The sequence below is a fragment of the Macaca mulatta genome, chromosome 12 (assembly GCF_049350105.2).
Source record: "Macaca mulatta isolate MMU2019108-1 chromosome 12, T2T-MMU8v2.0, whole genome shotgun sequence".
Lineage (NCBI taxonomy): Eukaryota > Metazoa > Chordata > Mammalia > Primates > Cercopithecidae > Macaca > Macaca mulatta.
In genome coordinates this window covers 121,664,638-121,679,176 of record NC_133417.1, presented here as the reverse complement: position 1 = coordinate 121,679,176, position 14,539 = coordinate 121,664,638, and the positions used below count along the sequence as shown (strand labels likewise).

Below are 14,539 nucleotides of genomic sequence, written 5' to 3'. Positions count from 1 at the left end.
GACAGAAACCCCCAGGTTGAAAATCTTACTCCAGCTCTGCTAACGAAGTACACTACATGGTCCAGGGTAAGCCACTTCCTCCCTGTGGTCCAGCAGCAGCAATGTAAGATGTACCCACCAGATAAATGCACATCATAAAAGGTAAAAAACTGTCACCCTGTCCTAACAAATGCCTTCACGTCTGGGAACAGGGTGTTTTACAAACTAAATTCCATCTACATTTTGTCACAATCGGCACCTCTCCCTGCCTCAGACCAGCAGGAAGAGGAGTCACAACCCCTTATTGCTATAAGATTCCACATGCACCCTGCAAGCCACCAGTGAACACTAGTGAGGGAGGCCAAATATGGTCATGATGAAAGCAGGAGGGCATTACTAGTCAATTTTCGTTTTCTTTTTTTTTTGAGACAGAGACACGCCTTATCACCCAGGCTGGAGTGCAGTGGCTCAGTCTCAGCTCACTGCAACCTCTGCCTCCCAGGTGCAAGTGATTCTCCTGCCTCAGCCTCCCGAGTAGCTGGCACTACAGGTGTGCGTCACCACACCCAGCTAATTTTGTCGTATTTTTGTAGAGACCGGGTTCCACCCTGTTGGCCAGGCTGGTCTCGAACTCCTGACCTCAAGTGATCTGCCCGCCTCGGCCTCCAAAAGTGCTGGGATTACAGACGTGAGCCATTGCGCCTGGCCACTAGTCAACTTTCTATAGATCCTTAAAGACCTTACTTAGCAAAAGCAGAAGGACTTAGGGAGCAAAGTAAACATATCATCAGCTTCCACCCTTGCTCAACTCCAAATGCCAGGCCATGCAGCCAAACCATACCAAAGGTAGTCATCAGCTGTGCCCTTTGCCACGAGGTAGTGAATGCCCACAGAGCTGGTCTGTCCAATGCGGTGCACACGGTCCTCAGCCTGGATCAGCACCTGTGTGTCCAGAAATCGAGACAGGCAGGTAAAGGCCTGAAGCAGTTCCACCCACCATAGCAGGTAGCCTCTCCACCCCATTTCCAGCCCCACCACAACCCTCCCTCCTCAAAGCACTTCACTGTCTCAGACCTAGAAATAACCTGCACTTCACCATCTCAGACCTACAAATGACCTGCCACTTTAACAAAAGAGAGAACCCAAAACAGCCCTGGTTGGGGAACTGGCATCTGGAACAGAAGATCTGCAGGTGGCCGTTTGGTGCTGGGCACTGAGCTAGGTGCTGCAAATGAAAAGGCACATGCTCTGCCATCAGGCTGCATGGGGAGGGGCCAGTGATGGAGGCCTGCACACTTTCATTTCTTCTCTGTGTGAAATAAAAAGTTATCTTCTAAATAAATAAAAGCATCACACACAAGGGAGAGGCTATCCATGATTTGGGCATAGGGTGGTGGTTTAATATAGTGGTAAGCCTTATAATAAATACTTAAAGGCTGGGTGTGGTGGCTCACACCTGTAATCCCAGCACTTTGGGAGGCCGAGGCAGGTAGATTGCTCGAGCCCAGGAGTTCCAGAACAGCTTGGGCAACATGGTGAAACCCCATCTCTACAAAAAATACAAAAATTAGTCAGGCATGGAGGTGTGCACCTGTAGTCCTCTGCTACTCAGGAGGCTGAGGTGGGAGGATCACCTGAGCTCGGGAAATCAAGGCTGCAGTGAGCCAATAAGTACCTGCAGTCCAGCCTGGGTGACAGAGCAAGACCCTGTCTCAAAAAAGGAAAAAAAAAAAAAAAAAAAAGAAACCACCTAACATCATGAGCATTATTTCTTTTATAAAATGGCTTCACCCTCAAGGTCTACCCATTATTAATGTAGTCCCTCATGTGTAGCCAACAAAAGCCATAATATCAGATATTAAAGGGGATATAACTTTCCTGGAGATTACCAGAAAAATTTATGAGTTCAAACAAATGTCTTATCTCTGCTCTCAGTTGGTCAGCTAAGGCCAATAGTGGTCTCCAGGGAACTACTCACTGCTGTCACTCTGCATGAGGTCCATTGTTAAAGCAGCTCACAATGATGGCTACTGAAGGGGGCACAGGCTGGAATGTGAGGCCTGGGCTGCAACCTGGTGCCACCACGTGTCCCTCTTCAGTTATGGCAGTGCAGTCCTTCCTGCCTCACCCCTTGAGCTCTCGGTGCCCTAACTTCCTCCTATGAGACATGAAGTCTAAGATTCCTTCTAGCCCTGGAAGACTTCAACCTTCCTGTTGATAAAACGGAGCCGATAATCCTATAGGTTGCTGTGAAAATCTAGAAACCAGCCAATCGCCTGGCGCGGTGGCTTATGCCTGTAATCCCAGCTACTCGGGAGGCTGAGGCAGGGGAATCACTTGAACCCAGGAGGCGGAGGTTGCAGTGAGTCGAGATCACACCACTGCACTCCAGCCTGCGTGATAAGAGACTGTCTCAAAAAAGAAAAAAAAAAAAAAAAAGAAACTAGCCGATCGACATAGAAGTGCTTAAAGGAAGTGAAAACTGACTTGTGGGAAGTATAATGAATGGATAAAAGGGAAACCACACTTTCCACGACCGACACTCGCTGCTTCCTGCCCACAGCCATGAGCATGCCAGTGGGGTATCCAAGTCTTCTGCGTCTCTTACCCCTGGGTTCCAAAACAGCTCAGCGAACACTACCAGGTCAGCCGAGGAGAAGGTGAGGCCCATATTGGCAGCGGTGATGGACAGCACGGCCACGGCATGCCTCTCCGACAGCTGGAACTGCTGGCACAGGTCCTCCCGCTCAGCCGACGATGTGGAGCCATCGATGCGGATGTGCTGCACGTGCTGTAGGAACAAGGGGCAGAAGCAAGGTGGGCAACAGCCCCGGGCCGGGGGCTTCTGAGCAAACCATACCCAGCCACAGCTCAAACACGGAACCAGGTTCCAGCTCAGCAGAGGCCCCTGCCTTCAGAGATTTTCTTTTCAAATTGAAATTGGTATGGAGATGATTGCTTATACTCAGGTGCCATTGTAAGAAATAATACAGAGATCCCTCTTAGGCCTTTGCCCAGTTTCCCGCAATGGTTAACATTCTATAAAAACTATAGTATGATACCGCAGCCAGGATGCTGACTTTTATACAATCCACTGATCTTCAGATTTCTTGTTCTACTTGTATGTGTGTGTTCTACACAATTTTATCACCTGGGTAGGTTTTCATGTATTCACCTCCAATGTCAAGATACTGAACAATTCCAACATTGCAAGGATCCTTTTACCTCCCTCCCCTTTCCACGATCCTTAGCTCCTGATAGCCACTAATCTGACCTGCATTTCTAAAAAATTTTTTTTTCTTTTTCTTTTTTAAGATGAAGTTTTGCTCTTGTCACTCAGGCTGGAGTGCAGTGGCTCATGGCAACTTCCTTCCCCCAGGATTCAAGCGATTCTCTTGCCTCAGCCTCCCAACTAGGTGGGATTACAGGCGTGCACCACCATGTCTGGCTAATTTTTGTATTTTTAGTAGAGGCGGGGGTTCTGCCATGTTGGCCAGCTGGTCTTGAACTCCTGAGTTCAGGTGATCCGCCTGCCTTGGGCCCCCAAAGGGCTGGGATTACAGGCGTGAGCCACTGCACCTGGCCAATTTTTTTTTTTTTTTTCTCCCAAGAATGCTCTATAGGCCAGGCACATTGGATCACACCTGTAATCCCAGCACTCTGGGAGGCCAAGATGGGTGGATCACCTGAGGTCAGGAGTTTGAGACCAGCCTGGCCAACATGACGGAACCCTGCCTCTACTAAAAATACAAAAATTAGTGAGACATGGTGGTGCATGCCTGTAATCCTGGCTACTCAGGAGGCTGAGGCAGGAGAATCACTTGAACCCGGGGCGGAGGTTGTGGTGAGCTGAGATCCAACCAGCCTGGGCAACAGAGCGAGACTGTCTCAAAAACAAAAAAAAGAAAAAGGAATGCTATACAAATGTTATATAAATTGCACAGCATATAACCTTTTGGAATGGACCTTTGCATTCAGCACTCTCTGGAGGTTCATCCAAGTTGTTACCTGTATCAATAATTTTCTCCTTTTTTTTGCTGAGAAGTAGCCTACAGTATGGATATACCATAGTTTCATCATCCATCTGTTGAAGGACATCTGAGTTGATTCCAATTTGGGGCTACTACAAATGAAGCTGCTATGAACATTTCTGTACAGGTTTTTCTGTTAACCTAAGTTTTCATTTCCCAGAGAAAAATGCTCAAAAGTCAATTGTTGTGTTGTATGGTAATCATGTTTAGTTTAGCTATTGTCTTTTAAATGGCATTTATTCTTGCTAGCGATAAACATGATAAGGAAAATAAAAACATTTAGTAATCTAAGCAATTTACTTTTCCCTGTCTCTTTTTTTGATGTGTATGGTATATATATCTTTTAAATAAAAAGTTTTATATCCTGTTTTCCCCCAATAAAACGTATTGTAAGTAAAACTGTATTATTAAGCGTTCTAAAATATCATTTTTAATGGCCCTATAAGATGTCATTATGCAGCAACAGCATAATTTAACCATTCTATTTCTGCAGATTTAGGGGTCTCTAATTTTTCCTAAAAGGATGTGTTGGTAAATGTCCATCAACAGGTGAACAGACGATGTACAATGGGATGTTATTCAGCACTAAAAGGGAGTGAATATCTGCAGGTCTAGATAACCAAAAAAGAAAAAAAAAACAAAAAAGGAAATCCAAGGAGTGAACACTAAAAAGAAGTGAGACATACAACACAGATAAATCTCAAAAAAAAAAAAAAAAAAGTACATCCTGAATGTCCTTTTCTCCACATTTATATTCCATATTCATATAAAATTCTAAAAAACTGCAAACCAATCCGCAGTGACAGACCATAGACCAGAGTGGGCTTGGGGATGGGAGGGTGAGGGAAGGGGCAGGAGGGAGTGATTACAAAGGGACACGAGAAAACTCTGGGGCTGGGGGCAGTGGGCGGCAGATATGTTTCCTGTCTTGATTCTTATAAAATTGTACACATTATGTGCAGTTTACTGCATGTCAATTATACCTCAATAATGCTATTAAAATGGAAAGTTTTTAAGAGGATGCCAATTTTTGGTGATTTTCTTAGACTGGACTACAAATCAAAGTACAAGAGCAAAAAGAAAAAACTTAATTTAAGGCTCCTGGTATTATTGCCAAATTGCTTTCCAATAACTAATGTATTAGCATGTCCATCTTGGTGCACTTTCATCAACAGTGAGCCCCGCACATTTTTAAAACCTCTGCTGACTTGATGGGGTGAAAAAAAAAATCTTTTTTTCACTAACTTGATTACTAGTGAAATTGAGTGTTTTCGCATCGTTTAATTGGCTATCGGTGTCATTTCTTTGATGAACTATCTATTTATGCAGGTTGCCCATTTTTTTTTTTTTCCTACTGGGAGTTAGGAAATACCTTTACATGTAAAAACTATTATTTGTATGTCACAGAGGTGGCTAATAGTTTCCCTAGCTTATTTCCTTCTATTAATTTTCTGTTGTTTTCTAAATGCTCCTTTATTTTTAAAAACATGTAAATTTTCTTATTATAAAAAGAATACACACTCATTGCAAAAATGTAGAAAACCTAAAAAGATAATGACGACTACTTAGAGATAATCATCATTAACATACTGGTATATATTCATCAGGCTTTTTTCTATGCATGACTATTTTATTTATTTTATTTTTGAGACAGAGTCTTGTCTGCCACCCAGGCTGGAGTGCAGTGGCAGGATCTCGACTCACTGCAGCTGCTGCCTCCTAGGTTCAAGCAATTCTCGTGTCTCAGCCTCCTGACTAGCTGGGATTACAGGCATGCACCACCACGCCCAGCTACTTTTTGTATTTTTAGTAGAGTTGGGGTTCTGCCATGTTGTCCAGGCTGTTCTAGAATTCCTAACCTCAGGTTATCTGCCCGCCTCAGTCTCCCAAAGTGCTGGGATTACAGGCGTGAGCCACTGCGCCCAGACAACATGACAATTTTTTTAAATTATTATACATACAATAGCTTTTTGTCCATAGTATGGACATCTTCTGATAGCAATACATACTAACCAGATACCAAGAGCTTCAATTTTGGAGCTTCTTCAGGTTCTTACAGTGTTCAGTGATGTCCAAAGTTAGGAACCACTGATCAACATTGTATTTTATGGCTGAATGGACTATAATATATTTAATAGTATATCTGTTGATAAAAACTTAGATTTCCAATTATTGAATATTATAAACAGCATGAAATATTCTCATTTATAAATCTGACTAGTCTGATGATTTCCTTAGGATAAATTCCTAAAGTGAAATTTGAAAAACTGAGTGCACACCTTAAGTTACTGCCAAACTGCTCTCCAAAAATGTAACAAATATACAAGAGAATCATAACCACTGTGGGCCAGGCATGGTGGCTCACGCCTGTAATCTTAGCACTTTGGGAGGCCGAGGTGGGTGGATCACCTGAGGCCAAGAGTTTGAGACCAGCCTGACCAACACAGTGAAACCCTGTCTCTACTAAAAATACAAAGATTAACTGGGCATGGTAGCAGGCACCTGTAGTCCTAGCTAATCGGGAGGCTGAGGCAGGAGAATTGCTTGAAGCCAGGAGGTGAAGGTTGCAGTAAGCCGAGATTGCACCACAGCATTGCAGCCTGAGCGACAGAGCAAAAACTCCACCTCAAAAAAAAAAAAAAAAAAAAATTTAACCACTATATATACGTATCACAGAAAAAATCCATCTGTTTAGGTAATTCGAATCAATTTTTCCTTTGTAATTTCTTTGTTTTTATGCTTAGAAAGTCATTCTCCACCCAGTGATCAGCTATTGTTCATTGGTATTTTCTTCTAATACTTCACGGTTTCAAGGATCTTTGATTCACCTGGAATTTAATACAGTAAAGAGTGAGGTAAAGTTTCATCTACCCTCCCCACCCCCCAATTATTCAGGCAATTACCCAAACTTTGTTGAAGAAATTGAAAATGGACTTGTGACAATTCCTTGATCATGTATTTGCTTCCCATTTATGGTAAAGGGCTATCTATTCTCTTCCATCCATCTGGCCATCTCTCTGGGGCCAGCATGGCTGACATTTAATTATTGGTGTTTTATAATACATTTTAATATTTAATATCTGAAGGGTCAAGTCTTCCAACATTGCTCTTCTTTTTCATAGTTGCTTAGATATCTCTCCTGCTTTTTTTTTTTTTTTTTTTTTTTTGAGATGTTCGTGGGAATAACAGTATAAAGTTCCCTTTAAAAAAATCTACCTGGAGGCTGGATACGGTGGCTAATGCCTGTAATCCCAGCACTTTGGTAGGCCGAGGCAAAAGAATTGCTTGAGCCCAGTTCTAGACCAGCCTGGGCAACATGGCAAGACACCGTCTCTACAGAAAAATTTAAAAATTTGCCAGGCGTGGTGGTACATTCCTGAGGTCCCAGCTACTGGGGAGGCTCAGGCAGGAGGATCACTTGAGCCTAGGAGGTTGAGGCTTCAGTGATCAGTGTTCGTGCCACTGAACTCCAGTGTGGGAGACAGAGTCAGACTCTGCCTCAAAAAAAAAAAAAAAAGAAAAGAAAACAGAAAAAAAAAGATCTAGTTGCAGTTTTTATTAGAATTGAATTAAACCAGCTGGGCCTGGTGGCTCACACTTGTAATCCCAGCATTTTGAGAGGCTGAAGCGGGTGGATCACTTGAGGCCAGGAGTTCAAGACCAATCTGGCTAACATAGTGAAACCCCATCTCTACTAAAAAAATTCAAAAAAAATTAGCTGGGCATGGTGGTGCGCACCAGTAATCCCAGCTATTCACGAGCCTGAGGCACGAGAATCTCTTAAACCAGGAGGCAGAGGCTGTAGTGAGCTGAGATGAAGCCACTGCACTCCAGCCTGGGCAATGGAGTGAGAGCCTCTCCCCAACAAAAGAAATTTAAAAGATAAAAAGATAACTGATAAAACATTAATATCCAGAATTTATAAAGAATTTTCCTAGATCAATAAGAAAAAAACAATCCAACAGAAAAACAGGCAAAGGAGCTCCCGGCTCCCTCCCCCCTCGGATGTGGCTCGAGCTATAGGCGCGCAAGGCCGGAGACGCTGCAGACCCGTGACCCGGAGCAGCTCAGAGGCGGTGAATAATAGTTCTTCAAGTCTGCAACAAAAAATGGCCTCCAATAAAACTACATTGCAAAAAATGGGGAAAAAACAGAATGGAAAGAGTAAAAAAGTTGAAGAGGCAGAGCCTGAAGAATTTGTGGTAGAAAAAGTACTAGATCGACGTGTAGTGAATGGGAAAGTGGAATATTTCCTGAAGTGGAAGGGATTTACAGATGCTGACAATACTTGGGAACCTGAAGAAAATTTAGATTGTCCAGAGTTGACTGAAGCATTTCTTAACTCTCAGAAAGCTGGCAAAGAAAAAGATGGTACAAAAAGAAAATCTTTATCTGACAGTGAATCTGATGACAGCAAATCAAAGAAGAAAAGAGATGCTGCTGACAAACCAAGAGGATTTGCCAGAGGTCTTGATCCTGAAAGAATAATTGGTGCCACAGACAGCAGTGGAGAATTGATGTTTCTTATGAAATGGAAAGATTCAGATGAGGCAGACTTGGTGCTGGCGAAAGAGGCAAATATGAAGTGTCCTCAAATTGTAATTGCTTTTTATGAAGAGAGACTAACTTGGCATTCTTGTCCAGAAGATGAAGCTCAATAATTGTTCACATTGTTTTTTTATATATATTTATATATATATATAAAATTTGGGTCTTGGATTTTGGAAAAAAAAAAAAAGAAAAACAGGCAAAGGATACAAACAGAATATTCACAGGAGACAGCTAAAATGGCCATAAATAAATAAATAAATAAATAAAATGATACACATTTTACTGGTAGTCAGGGAAATGCAAATTAGAGCAAGAATGAGATGATATTTCATATCTCTGGATTGGTAAAATTAAAAAGTCGGATAATACCAGTGTTAATGGGCACATAGAACAACAGGGACCCTTATATGTTGTTAGTGAGATTATAAATGTGAATGGCCACCTTGGAGAACAATTTGACACCACTTAGTACGAAGATGAGCCTATTTAATAACCATGCAAGAGCATGCCCGAATATGCCTCTCCCACACAAAGCACATACACAAGGCATAAAGAAATGCATAGATACAAACATACACCTACTATAATATTCACACAATAGCAACCATCAGCAGGAGAATGGATAAACTGCAGTATAGCTGTCCAATGAGATACAATTCCACAGTTACAGTGAATGAACTATATGTGTAATGTAGCATAAAATCTCAAAAACAATGCTGAGAAAAAAATAAGTTGCAGGATAATTACACCATGCTGTCATTTATTTTAAATTTTAAAAAATATGCAAAAAGGAGACTATAAATTGCTTAAGATACATACTCCTAGAATAAAGTAAGACAACATGGAGGGCAAGGATACCCATTACCTTCATAATAGTGATGTTATTGCTGGAGAGATGGAAGGGGAATAGAGTTAGAACACTGAGGGGACCTAAGTATTTTATTACTAAAAAAATAAATCTTCACGCCGGGTGTGGTGGCTCATGCCTGTAATCCAAGCACTTTGGGAGGCCGAGGCAGGCAGATCACTTGAGGCCAGGAGTTCAAGACCAGTCTGGGGAACACGGTGAAACCCCGTCTCTACCAAAAATACAAAAATTAGGCAAGGTCGGGTAGTCCCAGCTACTTGGGAGGCTGAGGCACGAGAATCACTTGAACCTGAGAAGCGGAGGCTACAGTGAGCTGAGATCCTGCCACCACTGCACTCCAGTGTGGGCAACACAGCAAGACTCTGCCTCAAAATAAAAAAACTAAAACAACCTTGAAATAAATACAGTGAAACTTTTCATTTATTAAATCTGGGTGGGAGATACATGGGTGTTTGTTGTATATTTCTCTGTATCCTTAATGTATATTCAAATATTATATAAAAATAAATGATGAGGGAAGACAAAGAGCAATTTACTGCCTTAAATTTAACCAAAATGAAAAGGGGATGAAATGTGTTCAGTTTTCATAAACATCCTTGGAAATCCTTCTAGATCCCTTTCGTTCAATTCCGAGAGAGCCAGAAAACTCTCTTCTAACGTCTGCACACCGCCACGTGCAATTAATAAAAGTGCTTTGACAGTGCTGAGGAGAAATGAAAGGAAGGAAAAGAGGAAAACATTCACATAAATACTTGTCTCCATACAAAAGGACAATTTTGCTATCTCCTCTCTTGCCAACTTTGTAATTATTTATGCAGAATAATGAACAGCCCCTGGGAGACGTTCCTAAAGCAAGACTCCTGCGATATCTATTTGGAGCATGGAGGAAGTTAAAATGACAGGGCTGGGGAAACATTTTGACCCCGCTGTGGTTCTACAAACAAGAAGAACTGTTCTTCAGAAAGTCTTCAGCAATGCTTCCGGAAGCCATCGGTCTCACTTTGCTTGGATCTGATCTAAGCCTGACCAGAACAACTTGGAACATGGCAAAAGCAGCCCATAGTGAATTTCAAAGGGAGCTCACCTTTCTCTCAAGCTCCTGTGTAATTGCATCCAGGACCACCTTATGGTGTGCAAACACTAGAAACTTCTCTCTTCCACTTTCCAGTAGGTCCAAGATATATTCACTGCATTTGACAATGACAACAAAACAGATTAAACATATACTTCTTATGTTTTATGTGTCTCTGGTATGTTGCTGAAACATTCTTATTATCTGGGATCACAGAAGATGATCAACAGTTTTCACTTTACCTCCGACTATCATTATAATGTGTTTTATATACAAATTAGAGTGTCCTCTGTAGAACTGAAAGTACTTAGGGAGGGGACTAAGGAATTATTGACAGTACACAGATTTCTAGAAGCTAAACATTGAGACATATACAATACTAAAGAGACATTCCGGGAAGGATCTCCAGCTCCTCCCACTTTAGACCTCAAATGACAGGGCCAGTAATTAAGTCAGTAGTAAATAAATTCTCTTCCAAGGCAGAGGACTATGGAGAGAAGGATCTCATTTGTTTGGCCTACCTTTAATTTACTTCTCCGTTCCATCCACTGTGTTTTTTCTTAGCTTGCCACTTTTTTTTTTTTTTTCCTAAGACTGAGTTTCACTCTGTCGCCCAGGCTGGAGTGCAGTGCTGAAATCTCGGCTCACTGCAACCTCCGCCTCCCGGGTTCAAGCAACTCTCTTGCCTCAGCCTCCTGAGTAGCTGGGATTATGGACACCGCCACGCCCAGCTAATTTTTGTATTTTTAGGAGAGATGGGGTTTTACCATGTTGGCCAGGCTGGTCTCAAACTCCTGACCTCAAGCGATTTGCCTGCCTCGGTCTCCCAAAGTGCTGGGATTACAGGCGTGAGCCACCGCACCTGGCAAGCTTCCCACCTCTTATCTTTCGCTTGGCCTTGAGGTGGCTACCCTCAGGGAGCAGTGGGGTGGGAAGTCACCGGGTTAAGAGACCCTGGCTGGGTCCCCCTCTCCCCTGGTAACTCCCTGAAGAGGGATCACAATTCCAAAGAGGTAAGCCCAGTACTGGCAAGTGAGCTCCTTCGCTGAAGCCATCACCAGCCATGGGTGCGTCTGGGCGGGGAACAGACTCCGCCTTCCTTAAAGAAGGATATGTCTCAGGTGGGGGAAGGGTACGTGGACTGCCCTGTAAACATCCAAGAGTCATTTCAAACAGCACTATGACTGACCAGGGCACCAGATTTGAGTTCAATTTGTGAACTGTTCATACTAATAGAATTTACTTTAATTATTTTGAGAGACATAAAATTTGCCATGATATAAGCAAAAAAGTTTATGGCTACAGCATCAAAAAGTCACAAGGCCACAAAATCCACTTGGTGAGCTCATAATAACCACAGGCCCCAATTTTCCTAATGCCTCTATCCCCTCTATATCTCATACACAGTTTTGTGGTTCTATAACCTTCTACAAGTTCCTAGGCTTGAAATATCTGCCTACCACAACAACCTTGGCTTTTTTATTAAAAGATGCCCATTAAAATGAAAAAACAAACAACAGCAAAAAAGAAAAGAAAAACAACTGGCTGAGGAAACTGGGGTTTTGAAGACGTACAGTCTAATTTCCACTGACTAGCTGTGTGACTCCGAGGGCCAGAGAGTCACAGATTCACTCAGTGTCTGCATTTTTAAAAACGGAGCCAGTGTGACTTACGTGATCTCACAAAGATGCTGTAAATGTGAAATGAGTTTGCAGGTGTAAAAAATGTTTGGAAACTACAAAGTACTATACAATTTATTGTATATAGAATTTTGAGAAAGTATATAGAAGGTATGACCAAAGTTTATTTATGAGGTGGTAGAAAGACTTAAAATTTCTAAGGGAAATGGGTGGCTCTGGGCACAGTATCTGAAGAGAGAGGCACCCGGTGGACTCTGAATTTTGCAGGTCCTGAGCTGAGGGAGCAAGGGAGAAACGCACACCCTTGCCATCTGTTATTCCACAGCACATGAGAAATGGGTCGGCGGGGGCAACTCAGATGTGTTTCTGGGAGAAAAGTTTCCAGGCCATAAAAACCACATCTGGAGTTCATTAGCTCCGTAACAGGGTCATAAATGAAAAGGGCAAGCCGGGCGCAGTGGCTCACGCCTGGAATCCCAGCACTTTGGGAGGCCAAGGCGGGTGGATCGCCTGAGGTCGGGAGTTCGAGACCAGCCTGACCAACATGGAGAAACCCCGTCTCTACTAAAAATACAAAATTAGCTGGGCCTGGTGGCACATGCCTATAATCCCAGCTACTAGGGAGGCTGAGGCAGGAGAATTGCTTGAACCTGGGAGGCGGAGGTTGCGGTGAGCTGAGATCGTGCCATTGCACTCCAGCCTGGGCAACAAGAGTGAAACTCTGCCGCAAAAAAAAAAAAAAGAAAAAGAAAAGGGCAGTGCCCAGGAGGTGAAGGGGACAGGCCAGCACTGGGCAGTCTTTCCAGGGAGCAGTGCAGATTGAGTGGTGTGGGGAACTCTCTTGCCTCCGTGGAGGGTGTGGAGAGGTAGGTGGGCCGAGTACGAGGGTGGGGAAGGTATGTTTCCTAATTTATCCCCAGATCTCAGTCCCCACAGCCAGTCTGGCACCACTCAGCCCTACGGAATCCATTCTCATTGTAATTTCATCAGTTGGACCATTATCCTGCCAGAGCATCACATGAATGTTAAACAAAAAAAAAAGTCAGGCAAACTGCACATCATTAGAACTGCCAGGTTTCTACCCCAGTGATATTTAAATAGGAGTGGGTTTTTCTTTAAGAAAGGCATACGATTGAGGATTCTGTCATGAATAATTCTAAGAATAGAAATTATTACTTTAGCTTAGTTTATGAGGTGGAAATAGAACTAAGCATGACAATGCCCATATCTTTTGAACAGACTTTGACATTTATCTTTTTATTTAGGTTAGTAATGGATGACAATCCCTGACTTTGGGAAAGACCCAAGTATCCCCATAAGGCAGCTTTTCCTTCTCATTTTTTTTCCCTAAAGGCAAATGATCCCAGTTCTCCTAGAAAAACTCTCCCTTTTAGTGTTGGGGACAACCCCACCCTCCTAGGGCTCCCAGCCTACTTGGCTCAAGACAGGATCTCTTAGGGACCCAGGTGCATCCTAGTAGTAGCTCCAGTTACTGGCCAACTTACGCCTTGTGGGTAATTAAGGGCATGGTGCCCTAAACTTTTACTTTTTTCATTTTTCCCTTGAGACAGGGTTTCAGTCTCTTGCTTAGGCTGGAGTGCAGTGGCACCATCGTAGCTCACTGCCGCCTCAACCGTCCTCCTTCCCAAGCAATCCTCCCTCCTCAGCCTCCCGAGTAGTTGGGACCACAGATGTATGCCACCATGCCCAGCTAATTCTGTTCATTTTTTGTAGAGATGGGGCCTCACTATGTTGTCCAGGCTGGTCTCAAACTCCTTGACTCAAGCAATCCTCCCACCTTGTCCTCCCAAAGTGCTGGGATTACAGGCATAAGCCTGGCCCCTAAATTTTATTTTCAAGGCAGCTATGATTCTACTCTCTGATCATCTGTTTTATTTTTTCCTTCCTCAACAAAAGGCACATTTAATAATCTCTGGTCATTTCTTAGCAGTAAAATCATTCAGGCAGACTAAAGTAATAAGTTGTTTGTTTTTTTTTTAAAGATGAGAGAGAGAGAGGTCGACGCTTAGTGACCACTTACATGACAGATGGGATTTTAGCTTCAGCCGTTCTGTTGAAGAAGAGAATGAGGGCGTCTTTCTGCTGCTGTTTCTGTTGAAAAAGAAGTTAAGAATGTTAAGTGCCCCAGTCTGAGACTCTGGGATGAGTGGATCTAATTATTGCTCCTATGTGTTTTACAAATCTCAACCACCCCTCACGAGAGTCAGGAGACCCTGGTGCTGACATAATTCCCCTTTCACTTTCGCCAAGTCAGAAGACCTGCCTGGGTCTGGTTTTGTCCTCAGAGACAGCATTAGAGGTACTCTGCCATTGTCCAAGAACTGTTGCAAGAATCCAAGAGGCAAGAAACATAAAAGCTCTTTGGAAAAGCATTTCA

General features: G+C 43.0%; 2 protein-coding genes across 5 annotated transcripts in view; one reads left to right on the top strand and one right to left on the bottom strand.

The window, feature by feature from the left end:
• The window catches only part of SMARCAL1 (SWI/SNF related, matrix associated, actin dependent regulator of chromatin, subfamily a like 1), a 67,006-nt gene that overhangs the window by 5,197 nt on the left and 47,270 nt on the right, over positions 1-14,539 (bottom strand). For all 4 annotated transcript variants that reach the window (XM_077957520.1, XM_077957521.1, XM_028831093.2 and 1 more), the window contains exons 13-16: positions 14,183-14,253; positions 10,514-10,616; positions 2,588-2,770; positions 821-921 (exon numbers count right to left, since the gene is read on the bottom strand). In XM_077957520.1, coding sequence (XP_077813646.1) covers positions 821-921; positions 2,588-2,770; positions 10,514-10,616; positions 14,183-14,253 — 458 coding nt within the window. The remainder of the gene's footprint in view (positions 1-820; positions 922-2,587; positions 2,771-10,513; positions 10,617-14,182; positions 14,254-14,539) is intronic.
• LOC695847 (chromobox protein homolog 3-like) lies at positions 7,991-8,729 on the top strand. The gene has a single exon (XM_015110932.3). It carries the CDS (start codon positions 8,120-8,122, stop codon positions 8,669-8,671), a length of 552 nt encoding a protein of 183 aa, XP_014966418.1. The 5' UTR covers positions 7,991-8,119; the 3' UTR covers positions 8,672-8,729.